The sequence below is a fragment of the Anser anser genome (genome assembly GCF_964211835.1).
Source record: "Anser anser genome assembly, chromosome: 14".
Classification (NCBI taxonomy): Eukaryota; Metazoa; Chordata; class Aves; order Anseriformes; family Anatidae; genus Anser; species Anser anser.
Genome location: NC_139735.1, coordinates 11181347 through 11201167, shown reverse-complemented (window position 1 = coordinate 11201167; position 19821 = coordinate 11181347). Strand labels below are relative to the sequence as shown.

At 37.2% G+C, this 19821-nt stretch overlaps 1 protein-coding gene across 14 annotated transcripts in view; it reads left to right on the top strand.

Annotated features, from left to right (window-relative positions):
* Nucleotides 1-19821, top strand: part of ANKHD1 (ankyrin repeat and KH domain containing 1) — a 119829-nt gene that overhangs the window by 74576 nt on the left and 25432 nt on the right. For 12 of the 14 annotated variants that reach the window (XM_083799106.1, XM_083799113.1, XM_083799105.1 and 9 more), the window contains 6 exons: nucleotides 6226-6969; nucleotides 14853-14998; nucleotides 15141-15252; nucleotides 16099-16244; nucleotides 17686-17828; nucleotides 18567-18780. In XM_083799106.1, the coding sequence (XP_083655232.1) occupies nucleotides 6226-6969; nucleotides 14853-14998; nucleotides 15141-15252; nucleotides 16099-16244; nucleotides 17686-17828; nucleotides 18567-18780 (1505 nt within the window). The remainder of the gene's footprint in view (nucleotides 1-6225; nucleotides 6970-14852; nucleotides 14999-15140; nucleotides 15253-16098; nucleotides 16245-17685; nucleotides 17829-18566; nucleotides 18781-19821) is intronic. The other 2 variants (XM_083799104.1, XM_083799103.1) reach the window with 1 other exon arrangement.

Here is a 19821-nt window from a genome sequence, read left to right as displayed (position 1 = left end):
AATTTCAACATGCTGTCATTCCACGTCTTCACTATTGTTTTTAAGTTGACAGTAACTTGCAGTGTTTTCTTATTTGGAGAGCTTGGTTATGTATTAAGAATTCAACAGAACTTACAGACTTGTTATTCACAACTGCTGTTCACATCTGCCTTTGATCCCAGGGGAAGGAGATTAGAATCCCCTTGAAGTTAAATAGGTTTGGGGGATTTTTAAGCTTTTTAAGTGAGACCTTTAATATGCTGTTTTCTCTGTATCATCATGCTAAGTCTTACTAACAATCTAATGCCTTGGAGAAAGAAAAACAAACAAAAGCTTCTACTTAGCTACAAACTAAATATATGTTTTTTTAGTCAAATATCTACTACTTTGCTTAAATACTGAGTTGTGTACTGATAAAGAACTTGATGCATTGTGTGACTTAATTGAAAGATCCCAAAGCCTAAAATGCCCACAAAGGTGGATAATTCTAGATAGTATTCTTTTTAATCTCAAGGAAGCAGTCTATGCCTTTTTGCTAACTTAACTAATGCTTTCTCAGTAGACTTACATACTCATTCTTCTATGTGACTCTTTAGTTGCAGGCAGATGATTTAAACGAGACAGGCGTAGATCCACATGATCACAAGTGTATCGAAATTATTTTCACGATGTTTTGTGAAATTCCAATCTTTGAAAGCTTCTGTTGCCTGCCTGCCACCTACTAATTTAGTCACATCTTAGCAGTTTTCCAGTTAGATTCCATCAAGCCCCTGGAAAAAAAAACCTTGGGAAGATGACTATAGTTAGAAAGCGACCAAAGCTTTTGAATGTCAGAAATTGAGTTAAGGTTGATTAGAATGTCAGTTTGGTTTCAGCCATGTAATCATTGAACCTAATTCCTGCAAGTTTTCTGTAGAAACAGTTGCAGGAGCGATAAAGATTGGCAGAAATACTACGTGGCTTGCAAGAGGAATGTAGTGGAGTACAAACTCATCTGAACTTTCAGTCCTCCATGAATCATCCTGCTCTTAAAGAAGAGTTAAGTATGCAGTGAAACAGTGTAGCAGATGAATTTTTTGGGGAAAAGTAGATTACTTTTTAGTTGTCCAGTTAGCCCAATTAATATTTTGTGTATGTGGATTGACTGTTTCCCCGTGTCTTTACAGTTGAAGTTCTTACTGATATTAATTATAGTTAAATACATAATGTTCTCGAAAATTCAACATGGAGCTCATCCTATTCCTGTTGAAACTGGTAAATTTTAATCGGAGACTGCAAATCTAGCTTTAACCTTCAATTTAAAAAAAAAAAAATCACCTGATTTCACTCTGATGTGCCAGAATAACAGTAGACGAAAAAAGCTGTAACAAAGCACTCATCACTGAAATCCTTTTCTATGGATTTATGCTTCCCAGTGCCTGCCTTTTGTGAAGGGAGGAACAAACTGAGTCTGGCTGTGTGGTTGGTTGGTTGGTTTTGTTTTTGTAAATTCTAGGCAATATTAGCTGTCAGGATGGATGACATGCTGATTAATACAGGTGTATATACTGGGTATTGATTCCAGTGGAGAGGATGTCTTTAAGTGTACAAATGTTTCACAGTTGTTTTTTTCATGCAATCATTTCTGTATGGCAGAAAAATCTTTTGGAATTTAGCTGTTTGGATTTGGATCCACTCGTTTTCATTTAACAACTCTGGCAATTAAGGAGCTGTTAACAAGTCCCAGAATTTAATCTAGTAAAAAGTAAAGTAAAGCAAAGTAAAACTGCTGCTAGTGGTGACCGAGATGAAAACCTCTAATCTGAAATGCAAGAATAGCAGTTGCATTGACAGAACCTTCCTGAAGAGCATAATGGATTATAAAAAACAAACCTAATAAAATAATGATTAAACTTTGGTTGCTTGCTCTGAAGCACTTCATCAGAATGTCTGTCTTTGCCAGTTTATTAGTGGTGCTTTCAGAGCAAGATCCCCATTAGCCTTTGTTTATATAAGGAAGTTGCATACCCAAGTCAGGCTTCCTGGACACTTCCTTGTAGTGACTGTCTGTCCTCTAACTTGCAGAAGTCCCTGTCTGTGCTACTACTGAATGTTAGCAAATCTACATGGTACATCCAGTAGCAAAGTCATTGGAGGTCAGTAAGGTAGCTTGTTTTAGGTAGGTTCATCTGGGATAGGTAGCACTTCACCTGTGCTACTCTGTTAGTTGTGAAAGGACATAAAATCTACTACTTTATTGTGAAAACAAGATACCCTATAGATTAGATGGCAGGACTAGAAAAGCAGTTTCCTAGAGAATCGTAAGCACTAGGGATGAAATCTGGTATCATACTTGTTCACAGGCAGCAACCCTGTGGAGAGTAAATGTGTGAAAGCAAATTTAAATTAGAAGATTTTAATTGCTTAGGAGAGCTGAGAACTATAAATATCAGTTACCTTTCTTCAGTCTTGCTCAGAGCATCTAGGACCTTTAAATATTACTTTATGCCAGAAGTGAGTTTTAAAAAAGAACTGGTATTGGTGTTCTCCACTGCATATTATTGGATGCTCAAGAGTTCGGGTATGATATTTGGAGTATGCTGATCTGGATGGATGGATTATTGCAAATCAATTTAGGTACTCAAGAGGTTATCTACAGTGTACTGGGATAAGTACAGTAGATCAAAGCAGAGAACTTATACTTCATATTTCCTGTAAATGTAGGTGAATAAGAATTCAGAGAAAATGATGGGAAGCTGAACTTGTATGCAACTTGTACTTGGGTAGCGTATGTTTGGTGAAAAATGGCTGAAAACGTTCATGGGAGAAGAGAAGTGTGTGAGGCAAAAAGTAAAATGGTGACTCTGCAGGAATGATGGTAAAGGCTGTATTGATGAAGTTAGGATGCAGAACCCGTGGAAGTACGGGAAGCAAAATAGGTTCTGCAAATAAATGTGTGCTCTAAATATATTAGTACTGCTATTGACAGAATAAATTAGGAAAGGATCATTTTCTTTCCTCCACTGCTTTCCTGGCATGCCCATAACCACCCTGGATTTTCTGTCAAGTGAACAATTCTCTTTCCTGTAACCTTGATTACCTGGTAGCATGTGATGTTTGTCTAGCTACATCTAGGCTTTCACTGGACCTCAGTCTTTAGTCTTTTGGGTACAAAGTAAGTGGCCAAAACAGCTGCTTTAGGGACTAGATGGACTCCTTGGTATTGCTAGGTTTAATTTCGTAGTAGGTTGGTTGTCTAGATTTACCATCCACTGAAAAGGTAAATGAAAATACAAGTTGAAGTAATTATGGTCTGGCCTATGCCTGAAATTCTAAGTCCTACTTTCAAAAGTGAAATTATAAAATAGCGTCTTGTTCACAATTATTTACTAAAATGGGCACCTTTTCCAGGATATTGTAATACAGAGAAGATCTGAATAAAGGCAGGAAATACCTACTTTCAAGTACTAATATACTATATAATATACTATAGTGCTTACAATTTTTAGGGTACCAATAGTGTCTTTTCCAGCTCTGTTTTGAACTGGTTGTTAGGATGTGAAGGTTTAGCAAATCTTTCTTCCTGTTCCTCATCCTTTTCCATTATCCCCAAGATTATAGCTGGCACCTATTTTCTGGCATAGGAAGAGTGATTTAGTGCCTATAAAGCACCCCTTCTAATCAATTAGAAGGTGATTGAAGTACATCTCTGCATCTTTTTTTGGAACTTCAGAGCCTAGCTCTTCATTTGTACTGTGTCCATATTTGCATACACTTTGTGCTGTAGCATGCTGTGGGCTGTACTGATTTTTCTAAGTTCTGTTTTCAGAAACTTTCTGAATTTTCAGTGCTAATTCCAAATCTGAGGCACTGTTTGGACAATCTGATTCCCATTGTGAGACCAGCCTTGTCGTCTTTAATCAGTACAGACTAGAAACATCAGATTTTTCTTTATACAAGCCTACTTTGTCTCTGTAGTTTCTCCTGTGTTCTTAGAAGACTTTTCCTATGACAACCAGGCTTGTTTTCTCCCCAGGTGGTAATTAGTTGAGGGGGGACATTGTTGATAATTTATTATTTGGGGGCTTTCTGAACTGCAATTTTTCTTTCCTGTGGAGTGATGGAGGCTGTCCAGAACTGTGAAAAGTCATGAGAATGCTTTGTGATACGATGAAGATGGTATAGTACTCTTAGGAACAAAAATAAACAGAGCAGCATGAAGTGTTCCTGTCTTAGCTGCATCTTAAATTATGTTTACTAAAATGTTTCTGCTAATTAGCAGAATTTGCAGAAGAGCAGCTTAGTTTCAAAGCACCAACGGACTTGTGTTTTACTGATTTCTAACAAAGATGTAGAAAAACATTTTACAGATTTTTGGTGAATAAATACATTTTCAATCGTGGTCTCCAAAACTTAAATTATATTTTAACTGTATGAATTAATTCACAATTTTTAAAATGAAAGGGTAACTGTAGACCTTAAATATGCTACAAAGTCAACTAGCCAACAGCTTATAACAGCCTTGAGCTAAGGATCCAGTAGTATACCAGCCAATACAAAGGAAGTTACTACTAAACTTTTAATCAAGTTCGCTATTCTTTTCACAGAAATTGTCTTGGAACTTAGAGACAAAATAGCCGAAATGTTTTGAGTAGGAGTTCAGCTGGAAGTACTGATCTTTCAGGATATGGCAGTGATATAAAGTAGCTAAGCTAGAGAAGAAGCTTGGTTAAGGGTGTCTGTCTTGGTGTACCTACAGTTTTGGTACTGAACAGACTTACAGTTTGTGGGTATGGTAGTATATTTCCTGGGGCTATTAACATTTTTGTTGCTTCCTTTAAATTTAGTTAGGCTTTGTTTTCAGTCCAGAGAATCTTTTCGGTGAAAGTATTCAGCATAGAGTTGGTTCAACTCTTACTTTTTTTTCCTCTTATTAAGAGGAAATTCTCATGCTTGTTTGCTTCTTGAATTAGTACCTTAAAAAAATAGTAATCTGGAAGCGCAGTGTGTATGTCTCCTGTTTTGACTGCAGTGTAAAAAGAACTCACTTGTAAATTAATATTTTGGTGAAGGAAGACTCAGAGAGAAATAAATTAGTGTTTTAGGGAACTTAAACCTTCCAGAGCTAGTGGCTTATATAGAATTTAGTTCTAGCATCCAAACTTTCACTTAATTGCGTTACATTCAGGTAGCTTTATTAATCCACGGCTGAAACTGTGCATAATTTTAATTCCCCTTTTAATGCTGAGGTGTAGGAGTGCTTTGTTCAAGTTCTGTTTCTTTCTTTAAAGCTACACATATTGCTGCTTAGATATGGTAAATGACTGTTACTGCAGAAAGTTACTTGATCAAGCTAAAACCTTTTACAATTGTCATTAGAATTTCTTAAACTGAAGTAATAATTAAAATTTAAGCACTTAATAGATTCATATTAGCAAGAACTGAGTGAAGCTTTCGCACATGGCTTTCAGGACAGCAGCTGTGCTGCTTGAAGGCAGTGCATTGTGAGCTTTCCCAGAAGCCGTGCTCAGGCATAGTGTCTCCTGGTGGATTGAAGATTTTCAAGTCTTAATAGTGAGCAGAATCGCTAATTCGTTACCAGAGAGAGGGAGGCAAGCAAGATGTTATTTTTCTCTCAGAACTGTTAAAGGGGTGCCAAAGCTTGAAAATATGTTTGTATACATTGAGCTTGCACTGGCAGGATTCTTTTGTAATGCAAAGGTAGAATGCTATAGCATTTGGATAAACCATATATAGTGATTGACAAAATACTGATCTTACTGTAGAGTTTTCTCTCAAATATAGAGTACTATATAGAGAGTACTTTTGTTCTCTCAAATATAGAGTGCTTTTGCTTGCAACCTTGCTGTTGGAATTAGCTTCTAGAAAATAGTTTAATTTGCTCTGCACGCCCAAACAATTTTGAGAGCTTAGTGAATTATTTAAATTGCCTCGCTCTTGCTGATTTCCCTTCCAAGATGCATTGTCATGGGTATCAGAAATCATAAAGGTTCCTTATTCCTTAAGATTAAAATAGTGGTGTTCAAGGGTGTATTAGGATCAATATTTAAAATTCCAGCATTTGCTTTGTCCTTTCTGTCTTAACGTGGAGTGTAGGGTTTACCTTTTTATGATTTGACAGATGTGCAGTGTTAGTTGTAAAGATTTTTATTTATTTATTTTTATTTTTATTTTTTTGGTGGGTGAGAGGGGAGGTATGGGGTATCTTCAGCATGGCATTTTTTCAAACATTTTTCATGTGCTTAGGTGCATCCAAGCAGAAGTCAAGTTCCCTGCAGGTAGCAGATAAGGACCTACTGCCACCTTTTCACCCATACCAGCCTTTGGAATGCATAGTAGAAGAGACTGAAGGCAAGCTGAATGAACTTGGACAGAGAATTAGTGCTATTGAAAAAGCACAACTTAAATCATTGGAATTAATTCAAGGTGAACCTTTAAATAAAGATAAGATTGAAGAACTTAAAAAGAACAGAGAAGAACAAGTACAGAAGAAGAAGAAAATATTGAAGGAGCTACAGAAGGTGGAAAGGCAGTTGCAGATGAAAACACAACAGCAGTTTACCAAAGAATATTTGGAGACCAAAGGTCAGACAGACACACCACTTCCCCTGCAGCAGCAGTGCCCACTTACAGGGGTCTTCCCAGAAGTGGAAGCTGATAAGGGTCTGCCAGAGGATAACTTTTCAGGGTTACCTCAGGTTGACACAATTTTGTCAAAAGATGATGAGCAACAACAGTCACCACCACCTGCTGAACAAATAGATTTTGTCCCTATCCAGCCTTTGCCAGCACTGCAATGTAATTTTTCTGGTAATTTAGGCTATAATGGGACAGAGTCTCTTGAACTTCAGAAAGCAATAGGTAATCAGCAGAATATAGGACAGCAGCAGCAAATTGCTGGGCAGGGACTGTTAGTTCAAGAACCAGACGGATTAATGGTTGCCACTCCAGCACAGACGCTTACCGACACTCTTGATGACCTAATAGCAGGTGGGTTAAGAAATATACCTCTTTTTGCATTAATTTGTGTGCTCAGTTTCCCTTTCTCTCCTTCCCTCCAAAAATATCTTGGGCTTTTCCAGTTTGGGAGTACTTGCTCATGCATAAAGTTCCTGATTAATCTATTAATTTTAACAGTGACTTCCAATTCTAATGTGAGACTTTAAAAAAAAAAAAAAAATCTTTTTCCAAACCACAAACCATCCTGTACTGGTGACCTGTTTTTTTTTAGACCTTTCGGCCTTTTTTTTTTTTCTGTGCTACTTTAAAGCTACTTTAAAAAGCCTAATCATGAGTTACTTGTAGTGTCCACTAGGAAACCTGAGAATGTGACAGCTTTTTTTTGTCTTCAGTAGAATTTTCCGTATAGGCTTATACCACAGTGGATATATTTAGTGTACTGGTCATCTCTAGAAAAATACAAATTATTGTCACTTGTATTGACAAATGTATCCCTCTCCATTCTGCTGGAAATGTTGCTACAGTTTGAACGCAATCTGGAATCCATGCACAACCATTTAGTTCTGTAATGGCTTGTGTTTTCAGAGTACATTCTAAACTGTGATCATTACACAGGAATATCTGCTTATTAGATATAACATGGCAAAAAAAGTCCCATTATCTCGATGAAAAGAAAAAAAAGCAAAGCACCCTTCCACTTGTTAATAACTATATGTAGCAGAATAGAGGGTCCCACACGTTGCGTTGTGTGAGTCCCATTGTGGAAAAAATCAGTATCATTTTTGTTGACTTCATTTCATATGTTTTACTAGGATTTGTGTTTACTGCTGGAGGTATAGAATCACAGAAAAGTTCGGATTGGAAGGGGCCTTAAGGATCATCTAATTCCACCCCCACCCTGTCGTGATCAGGGACATCTCCCACCAGACCAAGTTGCTCAGAGCCCTATCCAACCTGGCCTTAAATGCTTACAGGGATGGGGCATCCACAGCTTCTCAGGGCAGCCTGTGCCAGTGCCTCACCACTCCGAGTGAAGCATTTCTTCCTAATTATCTAATCTAAATCTACCATTTTTTAGTTTAAAATGTATGCAGGGCGTAACCAATGTTGATTGGTCAGTATTTTTTTTTTTTTAATTCAGTGTTTTTCAACTTCTCTTTGCACCTTGTCTGCCCTTAAGCCCTTATTTTCCTGTCTTTTTTTTTTTTCCTCTTCATAGTCATTGCCTTCTCCTCTGAAGTTCATTTCAAGGTTTTAGAAATGTGTGGTAAGACTTGCTAGCAGTTTCTGTGAACTTTCAGAATGGTAATTGCCATAATTGAGCTCATGTATGTCAAGGCTAACTACAACTTCGCAGCCTTCACTGGAAACCACAGTAGATCGAATAGCTGTGCTGTTTTGTATCAGCTGCCTTCAGCTATGTAGTTTTAATTCAAAGAAATCTTCCCGTGTTTTTCTGAGTATCAGCTGTTCTTCAATATACTCAGCTAACTTGAAAGCAAAAATGCAATTGGATTGTTCTCAAAGTGTTACTCAAGATTTGAAACTGCAGTGTGCAAGGAGGAAATTTTGAATGTATAATGCAAAACAACCACCAAGAACTTTATCTTTGCAATAGTTACTGTGCTGAGTTTAACATCTGGCACAAAACCATGTAGTATATACCTCTTAAAGGTCAGCAGCTGTGCATTATATTCAAAATACTCAGTGCACACAGACCAAAAAATTGCTATAGTCAGCTGAGTCAGCTCTACTAATTTTGTTTCAGATGTATTACCAAAATACTTGTGACTTGTCAATGATATTGGCATTGTACCCTGTGACAAAATGTACCTTGCCTTTTCATTTCCAGATAGCATAAGAAAATGAAATATACTTAACTATATGCTTGGGGGGTGGGGGGGACAAGGGGGGAAATCTTGAGCAGGAAAATAAATTTTATCTTAAAAAAAAAAAACAAACATAATTTTGAATAGAAATATTTTGACTCAAGGACCTTTAACAGTAGATTTGCTAGTTCCTGTTGTTCATTTTCTGATCTGTTTACTGGTTTTGCGAAGTAAATCTCATTTCAAAAACTATGTGCAGATAGCACACACTTCTAAAAACGATTAGATACAGTGTGCTTACAGATGCAAATCAAGGAAACTTTAGCTATCCTAATTCCAGATGCTCCTGTAAAAAATGCTGATGTTGCTTTACTTTCTTAAATTCATAAATTTGTTTCAAAAACAAAACAAGAAGTCAGGAGAGATTTAGATAGTTTTGCTCAGTTTTTAAAAAAGACTGTGTAAAACAATGTGTAAATCATAGTCCTACTAAACCCAAATGTACGTATATTTAAAAACAAATTGTAAATCTACCTAATCTTACGCGTAATTCTTTGATCTATATTTAAAACAAACCTGATCTTTTTCCACAAATTTGTCTATTAGTCATTAATTTTGTAAAGCAGTTTCAAGCAGCAGAAAACATTACAAAAGCTGACTTTGTGTGCGTACTATAGATGCTGGTTAAAATTGTTAAGGGGATGGGTGTCTGGTGTCTGGGAAGTCTGTCTCCGTGGGAAGACTCCTGTTCTCCCTCAGACTGAGGATTTAGTGTGCGTATGAAATACCTCCCTTGATTACAGTGCCACTGGTGGAACTACGTTAATGGTGGTGAGTGACACTTGATTTAGAAGAGGTGTGAACATTTTTATTCCTGTTGAGTATCCAGTTTGTATCAAGTCTACTGTAGAAGAACAGAACGTTCAAGTCAGCTTTTGGCCCTCTGCACTGAAATGACGTATTGTTGCTCTTACCAGTGGTAATATAAAAAAGGCAAACTTTTCAAAGCTTCAGTTCTGGCTATTTGTAGGGAAGGACGTATATTCCTACAAAACCTCAAATCTTCATTTTGCTAACTTCCTTTGACAACATACACAGAGTATTTCTCGTCAGCTAATAGAATAGCTACTAGGGGCTGAGATGGTTGATGGTAAGGTACAAGGTATTGAAAAGTAACAGACAGTTGAGTTGCTGGTAGGTGTTTATACCTGAGTCCCCTCGTTCATAAAGCTGATCAACCTCAAAAATGCAGAAGTAACTGAGCAATATTTGCAAAGTCAGGTAAAACCTAAAAACAAAGCAACTCTTCTTTTCTCTTCATGTTTGCTTATAATGGAAATTTAGATATGTAAATTAGTATGTAATGTATGTATGTAATAATTAATATGTAATTAGATATAGTAAAAACTTTACAACTAATTTCTAATTCTATCTTTGAAGGTGTGATCTTTAGTCAAAATTTTAATTGGGTCTGCAAAAGAGATAAATGAACATGGTGCAGTTTAGAGTGGGAAAACAATAATTTGGATCACATCTTCCAGTATAAGAGCACATTTATTACTTAATTTTCATCACTTAGTACAATTTTTTTTTAAAGCATCTTGCCTTGCATTGTTGGCGTTTCATTGCTGTGCACATTGCACATTTGCCATAGTAAATTTCTTAGGTGGCAGTAGCTGAATTGATGCTTTCTTGCTTTTTATTTTTTTGTCTATTCAAGTATTCAGGATGAAGGATTTTCTTTTGCTACTACATTTGGTTTGTAGCTAGAATATTAATGATTCCTGCTTGCACTCAGCTGTGGTTCTTTTTTTTGGGGGGGGTGGGCAGGAGATAGAAGTATGCTATCTGCCTCTCCTCCTGGGCGTTCAGGTTTGTATACTTACATTCCAGATGATTTAAGACACTTTATTAAATTTTACTTGGTTCTGAAATTGTGGTTGTGGTTGGTTATCCACAATTGGATTTTTTTTAACATAACTATTTTAAAGGTGTGACATCTGGGTTATTTTTTAGGATAGCTCTTTGGAATAGTGGTTTACTAGGATAATGTGGAGTGAGAATTGTGATTCATAGAATGAGACACAGCAATATGCGGAAGAATTGTTCTCTTTGTCCTGAAAACACCAGTCCCTTTGAGGAAGGCAGAACTGGAATACAAGTCCACTGTTCATGAGTTTACATGTTCATGGCATAACAATTGTTATGCATATTCTCCTTCAGACTAAAGCTGTGATCACCTCTAAAAGCTGTTTGCTTAAGTTTGTGCCAATGCCTTGAGTCGTACCAAGACAAAATATGAAGTTCTTGCTTCCATTTGTTTTACTCATGCTTCTTGTGATTTATTTATTTTTCCATAACTTTGGGAAATAGTCATCCGTGTTTATTTGAGAATTGTCTTAGGCTTCACCCTGGTGCAAAGGAAGTCTCTTTGGAAAATTGCATGCCTGTCTTAAAACGTGGGAAAAATGGATTTTGACGTTGTCATTTAAGGGTTGGACCTAGAATAGATACGTGTTTTTTTATTTAAATTTAAGTCTACAGAAGCATCCAAACCCTTTGTCACGAAATAAGCATTTTATCATGATCTAAGGTACACACTGTGAAAATTGATTTTAATTTATTCTTTTTAATTTATTCTTTAATCGGTGCCTGGTTATCATTGTTTATGGGCATCCTTTCACGTGGAAAGATGAAACAATTGTTCATTAGGAAGTAAGCTGCATTTTGAAAAGCTTTTGTCTTAAAGATTAAAGCAACATGTTTTCCAAGTCCATTAGAAATTCCGGAGTGGTGCTTGACACTTGGAGTCCCTGGAAGTGATCTTCCCTTTGATCACTTGTTTTGTATTCTCCAAGCAGTCTTTCCCCTGGAAACAACATGATTCACCTCCTTCCCTCTCACTGGCTACACCTCATGCTGCTGTACTCCTAGAGTTGTCTTTGCAGTACTCCCGATTACTGAGACACAAGTAATTGCTGTGATCTGGATCGGGTGGGGTATTGCCGCTACTTCGGAAGACTGTACTCTAGCTGTCGGTATTGGAAATACAACTTGCTAAAACTCAGTAGTTGGAAATTTATCCCGTTTCCCTCTGGTCTGTCAGGCAGACGATGGGACTCTCGCAGAGGTCTGACAGATCTGGTCCTGGCCAGGGAAGGGGATGGAGAGGTGCTTCTCCCATTCCTGTTGGAAGGGTTCTGTTCAGTCAGTAAGACGACGACATCTCCCTGGATGAGTTTCACAGGACCAGTAACTGGCTTACGGTTCAGAGATGGAGGTGTGTAATTGAGGAGCAGACCGAGAGGATTTGTCTGCCCAGTCTTGGTTAACCGTCTCAGTATCCTAGGATTCCATAGGAGGGTTTGTGAAGGTGCATTGGAGACTTTGTTGCAAGATGATACTTCGAGTTAAAAATCTCTATATTCTGTAACCTTTCTAATGCACTGAACTGAAACATCTGTGTGAAACTGGAGGCAGAAGTTCTCAGATATGTTTTACTTTCCAGAGCACAAATCACATTGGCGTTTCCCTTAGACCAATTTCAAGCCTGACAAACATTCTAAGGGAGTAAAAAATAAACTTTAGAAAAAAAAGAAATCCTGCAATTTTGTTGACACAGTAGTTAACAGGAAAGGATTAATTACTGCATACTGTAGGACTCTTGTTAGATTGTGTTTTAAAGAAGAGTTTAGGGTATCAGTAATATACAGTAATAAATATATATTTATCTGTTTCTGTTGCCTTTGGTGCATTCTCTCACACTTGGCATTGTTACTGTGTAAGCGAAATGCTTAAAGCATACTCAGATTTCAAACGTGATGAAAATCTAAAGTATGCAGGAAATAGTTTGACACTTTCAGTTATGGTTGTGAAATATAGAGAATTTGATGAATCTAACAGTGGCAATAAATGTATTTCAGTAACAAATCTTAAAGTGGCTCAAGTGGAGTCCCTCTGCGTACACCTGCTTTGTATGTCTCACGCATGCATACATTTTTAGATGCCATCTGTAGCTGCAAGACCTGAAAGCATTGAGTCAGTGTCTTGTTTGAGTAAGTTTGATTTAAAGTAAAATCAGTCCCTAACAGGGTGATTTGGTATTTCATGTTTTAGAAGGAATAATTTATAGAAATGCAGTTAATATCTTGCACTTCAGTGACTTGAGGGAGACAATTGTATTACGTGAATTCTCATCTGCTGCTCTCAGTAGTAATCCAGAGTAAGCAGATGAAGTGTGGCAACTTCAAAACTTCTAAGGCAAACCTGGTTTGTTCAGGAAGGTTGTAAAGTGAAGCAAAACCGGGAATGCGGATAGAATATCTTGTTGCTGAAATGTGGTAGCCACATGGTAATGTTTGTGACCGTGGACCAAGGAGAACACTTTAATTAAATTAGCATTTAAAATTCCGGTGGAAAATGGTAGCTTCCCACAGTTTGTGTTAACTCTACCCCCCATGCATTCATTTGTGCTTTCTCTCTTTCTGAACACATGTAAACTGGGCTCTCTACAACTTACTGCAGTCTGTATTTCCTTTGTCACGTGCAGTTGTATATGAATAGGCTTCATTAGAAGCCACATTGAGGATTTTTCTAAGACTTTTCTATCTACACTGTTTTTATATGAATAATTATGGATATGCAAGAGGAGTCATGAAGGATGAACTGTTTAAGCACAATTATTGGGAAAATTTTGCAAAAGTGCCTCTAAGCAATACACAGATGAGAGTTTATCCTTCATATTCCCTCGCCACTTGAAATGTTTGAACTACAGCAGGTAACTGCACTGCGTATTTCTTACCTGCAGTTAATGTTTTCCATTAGTTGTTTGCTCCGGGAATACTACAAAGCAGTACTTATATTGGAGTAAGTAAAGCTAATTAAATATTACATCTGAAGAGGCTGCGCAGTATAGAAACTTGGCATTCCTGCAGTACAAGTTACTTGTCCAATACAGATGTTACATTAACACGGCTTACTGTAAAGTGCACTAGTGGTTAGTGCATTGGACCTTCCTGACAAGTAATCCCAGTTGAGAGCCTTTGATTTGAGTTCCCCTTGTAGTCCCTAAGCTGGAAAAAAACAAGGAAAGCTTGAAGGAAATAGGGAGGCTTGTAGCTTGTGTAGTCTTTCTATGGCTTGTGTAGTCTTTTAGCTGAGAAAATAAGGAAAGAGAGAGGCAGGTTGCCAGATGTTTTCACTGTGTTACAAAGGCAGGCTAGGGTCTGGAGCATGCAATACACGTCCATGGGGATATTTCTTTGCTTGTTCTGTTAAAGCTTCTCAGCTTATATTTAAAACTAGTCAAATAAAAACCTAATTTCAGTTACCAGTTTCTTAAGTTGTTAAGAGAAAAAAAAAAAAAAGAAAATAAAGTTGCACTACCAAACTACTTCTGTCCCTGAGCTGAGAAGTACCTTCAGGATGAGGTCTTTTAAAGGCTGCGACCAATCAGTAGTAAATCCTAAGGAGCACACAGTCTACAGTTTTCAGCTTTCTTATTCCCCCCCTCCCCCTTCTGTCTTTCAGCCTTTCTGGGTTGTTCTAGCCCTTCATGGGTTGTAGATAACTCATGTAACTTTTGGGTTGTTATAGCACGATTTGAAGGTGTAAGTCACTGTCACTTGTCTTGCTTTGGAAACCTCCTCTGGTGTCTAGATGTGCTCTAACCTTTACATGCAAAACTTTTTAATTCCAGATTTATACTTTATTTCTGAACATTGGGTTTGTATTTTAGCGATTAAAGTCACCTGTGTGTGGTTAGATTTAGTATATGATTGATCTCTAATGGTGACAGTTGCAATTTTTTTAAAAAAAACTAAATGTTATAGTTTATAATATTTACAGTCTAATTCATAAAATTATTTTTCTAAATTAACACAGTTTGGAGATAATACTTTTATTACTGAACTGCTGGAAAGCTCCTTTACGTGAGATACCAACTTGTTTGCTGTTAGGACCACTTAATTTGTTTTCTTCCGCTTCTGTTTTGATACTAGACTGTTGCAGTTTTACAGGACTAAATTTCTCATCTAAAATGTAGAATTTCTCAGAATCAATTCATAATATGTTGTTACATTTCAGCTGTGAATAGCAGAGTGCCCAGTGGCTCCACCAGCTCCTTGCACACTACGGAATCCCCTACACCTGAACCCTGCTCACAGACTTCAAGTAACGTGGCGTCACAGTCAGTGCTCCCTATGTATCCTTCAGTTGACATTGATGCTCATGTGAGTAATACCAACTAGGCTTGAGTGGTTTTCCTTTCTGATAAATTCTGAAAATTTTTAATCTAGTACTGTCAAAAATGCTGAAGTTCTCTTAAAATATTTTTAATTTTTGACTGTCTTCTTTTCTTGCCCAACTCTGCAGACTGAAAGCAATCACGACACTGCTCTGACCCTTGCATGTGCGGGAGGTCATGAAGAACTTGTTTCTGTCCTAATTGCACGTGGTGCCAATATTGAACACAGAGACAAGAAGGGTAAGCTACAATATCAAAACAGTTTGACCTTCAGCTACAACTTGGAACACCAAATCCCAAATAGGAATTTGGGATTCTTTGCTTCAGAAAATGGCCAGGGGTTGCAAAAGTAATGAATTGCATTCTGGTACTTCGTGTAGAAATATTGGCCATGTAAATCAAGAGACATTGTATGGCATTCCGTCCTTATTTTTGAAAAGAAGTGCACCTATCTGAATGGCATACTAGGCAAATTTTTGAAATATGAAGTACTTCCATCATGATTCACTCTCCGCAAAAGACCTTAGTGTCCTAGAGAGAGCAGCTAATTGTGGTAAATATCAAATCTTGGATGACAAAGGTAATGTTTTGTGGATAATGTCAGGTTGCATATCACATCATTCCTAATAATCAAATTCAGCAAAATCTCAAATCTCTTGGAGCTGAGAGAACAAAACCATGCTTCTCTCCCCAGAGCTGGCACTGGCCACTGGAAATAACCAACATGCACAGTGCTGATTTGTTCACTGGTTGGAATGATATTAAATAAGAATTAAGTAGAAAGAGGTGACATGCCTAGAGACATGAATTGGTCAGAAGTTAATCCAAACTGATCGGTGCAATATTGTTCAGATTTATTTATTTATTTGAAGAGCCTTTAAACATATTTGGAGTTTGGGTCTAGAAGTCTCAAATTGTGAGTCAGAAGAGGGGTAGGAGAGGATCCAAGATTGTGGCCTATACAGGAAAACGCCCAGTCTGAGGAAGACATGTCTGAGCAATGAAAGTCACTATGAATTTTGCATTTCTGCCACTTACAGTTCTGAAATTCCCTAGGTTACTTTTAACATAATTTTTTGTTATTAGGTTTTACACCTTTGATCCTGGCTGCAACAGCTGGACATGTTGGTGTAGTGGAAATCCTTTTAGATAAAGGTGGCGATATAGAAGCACAATCTGAGCGCACAAAGGATACTCCACTTTCATTGGCATGCTCTGGTGGACGCCAAGAGGTACAGATGTTTGTCATCCTTGAATGTTAATTCTTTTTTTTAAACTGTCTTCTGTATGGTGCTGTATGGTGTTTTTTTGTTGTGGATGGTATAATACATCTTCCTTTTTTTAAAAAAAAAAAAAAAAGGTTTTTAAATTATATAAATGTTACTAGTTTTAGTCTTTCCCAAGAAGAAAGGGAATTTATTCTTTTCTCCCTCAGCTATCCTGGTTTTGTTAGCTAACTGTTATAACTCGTGATCATTCTTTTGTCAATGTATCCCTAGAAGATGAGTAGTTTTGTGAAGGAGGTAGAGGCATTTAACTTCATTCACTGAACGCTACCCTTAGGAATCCTCCCTGCTCTCTAAACTTAGTCAGTGCAGGCAGCCAAGAACAAAAACTGGAATTTTGTGTTGGCAGTACATGGTTTTATTATTAGATTGATAAATGCAGATACAATGCACAGCACATTCTCAATAGAAGGACACATTATACTGGTCTTCTAATGATGTTTCAGTTCTCTCAACAGTTTTATTTGGACTTCAATAGGTTGTTTCTCTTTTTTTTTTAAACCCTTCCTACTTCAGCTGTAGTCAGACTAGCTTCGAATATACCATAGTAATGGCAAAGGATTCCATGCCAGATAAGAGTGATAAGTTTTGAAATCTGTAAGGACTAAAGTGATTGGACAATATTGGAAAGTTTCCTCTTTGTCTTCCAAATCACAGTAAAAGTGGTGCTCTTAAATAAAATGAGATGTCAATGTAGCCTGTGATAGTATTACTTATTAAACTACATACATCTCTTGTTCTTACCTTTTGTTTCCTTATGCCAGAATCTACCTGTCATGTTTCTTGCTTAGCAACTAGCTAATCAGTACACCAACGTGTAGTACTTCACCAGAAACATTTCAGTCTTTTTCTCTTTTATTTCTCTTAAGCAGCTTCTGATCCAGAGAGTAGTTCTTCCTCATCCTTGTTCCATTAACATCAGTCTGATTTTTTACTGTGTGTTTTATTGTAAAGACCATGTAACACAGTCAAACTTCTATCAAGTGTCATTTGAGTTAAAGTTTTGGGAGTTTGTGAAAGACACTCAGTGTGAGACATTACAGGACTTGAATGTATCCATTGTTTGCAAACTTAAATTCACAGAAAAAGCTTCGCTTCGAAGCCTTGTAATATTTGATTAGGTAAAATAATCTTTCTGGAAGACAAGTGCAGTACTGTTAGAACCCACGTGGATTATCAGATATATTTGTTAGTTGATAAGTCTGTACAGTGACATGAAGGAAAGTAAAGATTGTACAGGAAAACCTCTATCCTCTTTTGCTCACCTTTTGACAATAGACACTGGTAGCAGACTAGAAAGTTTGAGCGTGTGATAGCTATCATCCAAGGAAGTTAAAGAAGGTTAAGGCCACATAAATATGTCTTCTAATGTGTGGTGTTTTTTCAGGTTGTTGATTTGCTGTTGGCAAGGGGAGCAAATAAAGAGCATAGGAATGTGTCTGATTATACACCATTAAGCCTTGCTGCATCTGGTGGATATGTTAATATCATCAAGATTCTTCTCAGTGCTGGGGCAGAAATTAATTCAAGGTAACATACCTAAGATGAACTGCATCTAAGGCATATATTGGAATCTACTTTCAGACCTCCTCACAGCTTTTCTACACTACTGATGTTACAGTTTTTGTTCACATGATCTTAATTACCTTTTAAGTTGCCTTTAACTACCACAGACAAACTTCATCTCTCTATAAATTTTAAGTGATGGTGTAGTTTGTAAACCTACTCCTTCACTCTCCTTTTTCTTCTGGGATCTAGAAGCCAAATTTCCAGTAGAACCAGGTAAAGGAACCAGCCAAAGAACAAGGCAGCTTCATGTATTTGTTTGGAGACACTTTTTTCTGCAAAAGAAAAAGAATGTATTTAGTTGTGTCTCTCAAGTTTCCTATTTATTAACTGTAGGAAAACTAATATTTTTTCTATCACTACAGAAATTTATGCTTCTAACACAGGTGTAATTTTTCCTGAATCAGATGTAGCCTTGTTTATATGCGGTTTAATTCTTTTGTGTACTTTAGCCATCTAAATGTGTAAAAGCTGAAACACCTCTTACTTGTTTATTAATTTTGGTAGTCTGTGGATGTATTTACTCTGCTGGTTTCTGATAATCAATTCAGAATTGCTAGTATTTTAGGTGAGTGTCTGCTTTTGTATATTTTAAATGTTTGGTTTTGACTTTCAATGGAGCATCTTGTTCCTCTTAGATAAGCTTGCATTTCCCCGAGCATTCATCCAGTTCTGGGAACTGTAGTGTTTCTTTCTCTTTAGGACTGGGAGTAAACTAGGTATTTCTCCTCTGATGTTGGCTGCTATGAATGGCCATGTACCTGCCGTGAAGCTGTTGCTTGATATGGGTTCTGATATTAATGCTCAGATTGAGACCAATCGCAATACAGCCCTCACCCTGGCCTGCTTCCAAGGCCGAGCAGAGGTGGTCAGTCTGCTTTTGGACAGGAAGGCCAATGTTGAGCATAGGGCAAAGGTAAGTATGTGAATCACCTTTCTGTGTCACTTATTTCTCACAAGTGTATTTCTGAGTAGTCATTTTTTCATGTTTTCCTATTATTATTTGGGGATTCATCTCTGTTTTCAGTGGTTCAGTAGCAAATTAGCAATGAAAGGAGGTGGATGTTTGATCAGGTTTCTTTTTCTTTAAAGATACTTGAACGCAATGCTTGCTGATGAAGGATTAAATAATTTTTAGTAAATACTCCTTGCCCCTGTTATGCAGGTTTAATTTACTGCAAATGAGAAATATATGAGGACTTATTTAGAGTTCTGAAATGTTTGTTTTTTATGTCTTGTTTAAAAATGGAAGCATTGATGAAGGTGCATTGTACTGGGGGTGAAAGCAGCCTGATCTTTTCAACTTAATAATGTAACTTGGATTGCCTCTCGCTCTCTAGTACAGGCAAACTTTTCAGGTGTAATGTTGGTGTGATATTCATCAAAAGATATTTCTACATCTGAGTGAAGTCTAGACGGGAAGAGAATCGTAATGCTTATTGTGATTCTCATATACAACAGATTGCTTAATCCAGATGAACAGAAGTAGTGGAATCAAACCCTGTAAAACTAAACTGAAAATGTTAGTGCAGAACCCATGGTTTCAGTACTGTGACTTTCTGTGCCTCTGAAATAGGTCCCATGTGTTGGTACTCTGGGGCAGCTTTGTATCTTGTGCCATAAAGCTTAAGGCTTGTGTGGACAGCCAGACTGATTTCCGTAGCACAAAACGTTTTTTGGTAACTGTTAAGGCTGCTGAAATAATTGCTATCCTGCCAGCTTTTGGAATGGCCGTGGCTGGAGAAAAGGGGCTATGGATAAAAGCCAGCTCTCAAATGGTCAGTTGGCATAAGTTTGTTTAGCAGTCTAGTCAGGCAACTGATTTGGCCCTAGAACAGTCGTGCTAAGGGAGGCTAGAGAAATTGTATAAAGCTAGTTTGGGGACATTTTTGTGGAAATAATTATCTCCATTTGGATCTGTTCTGACTTTTCTTTTAGATATGTTGTAAACTTTGTT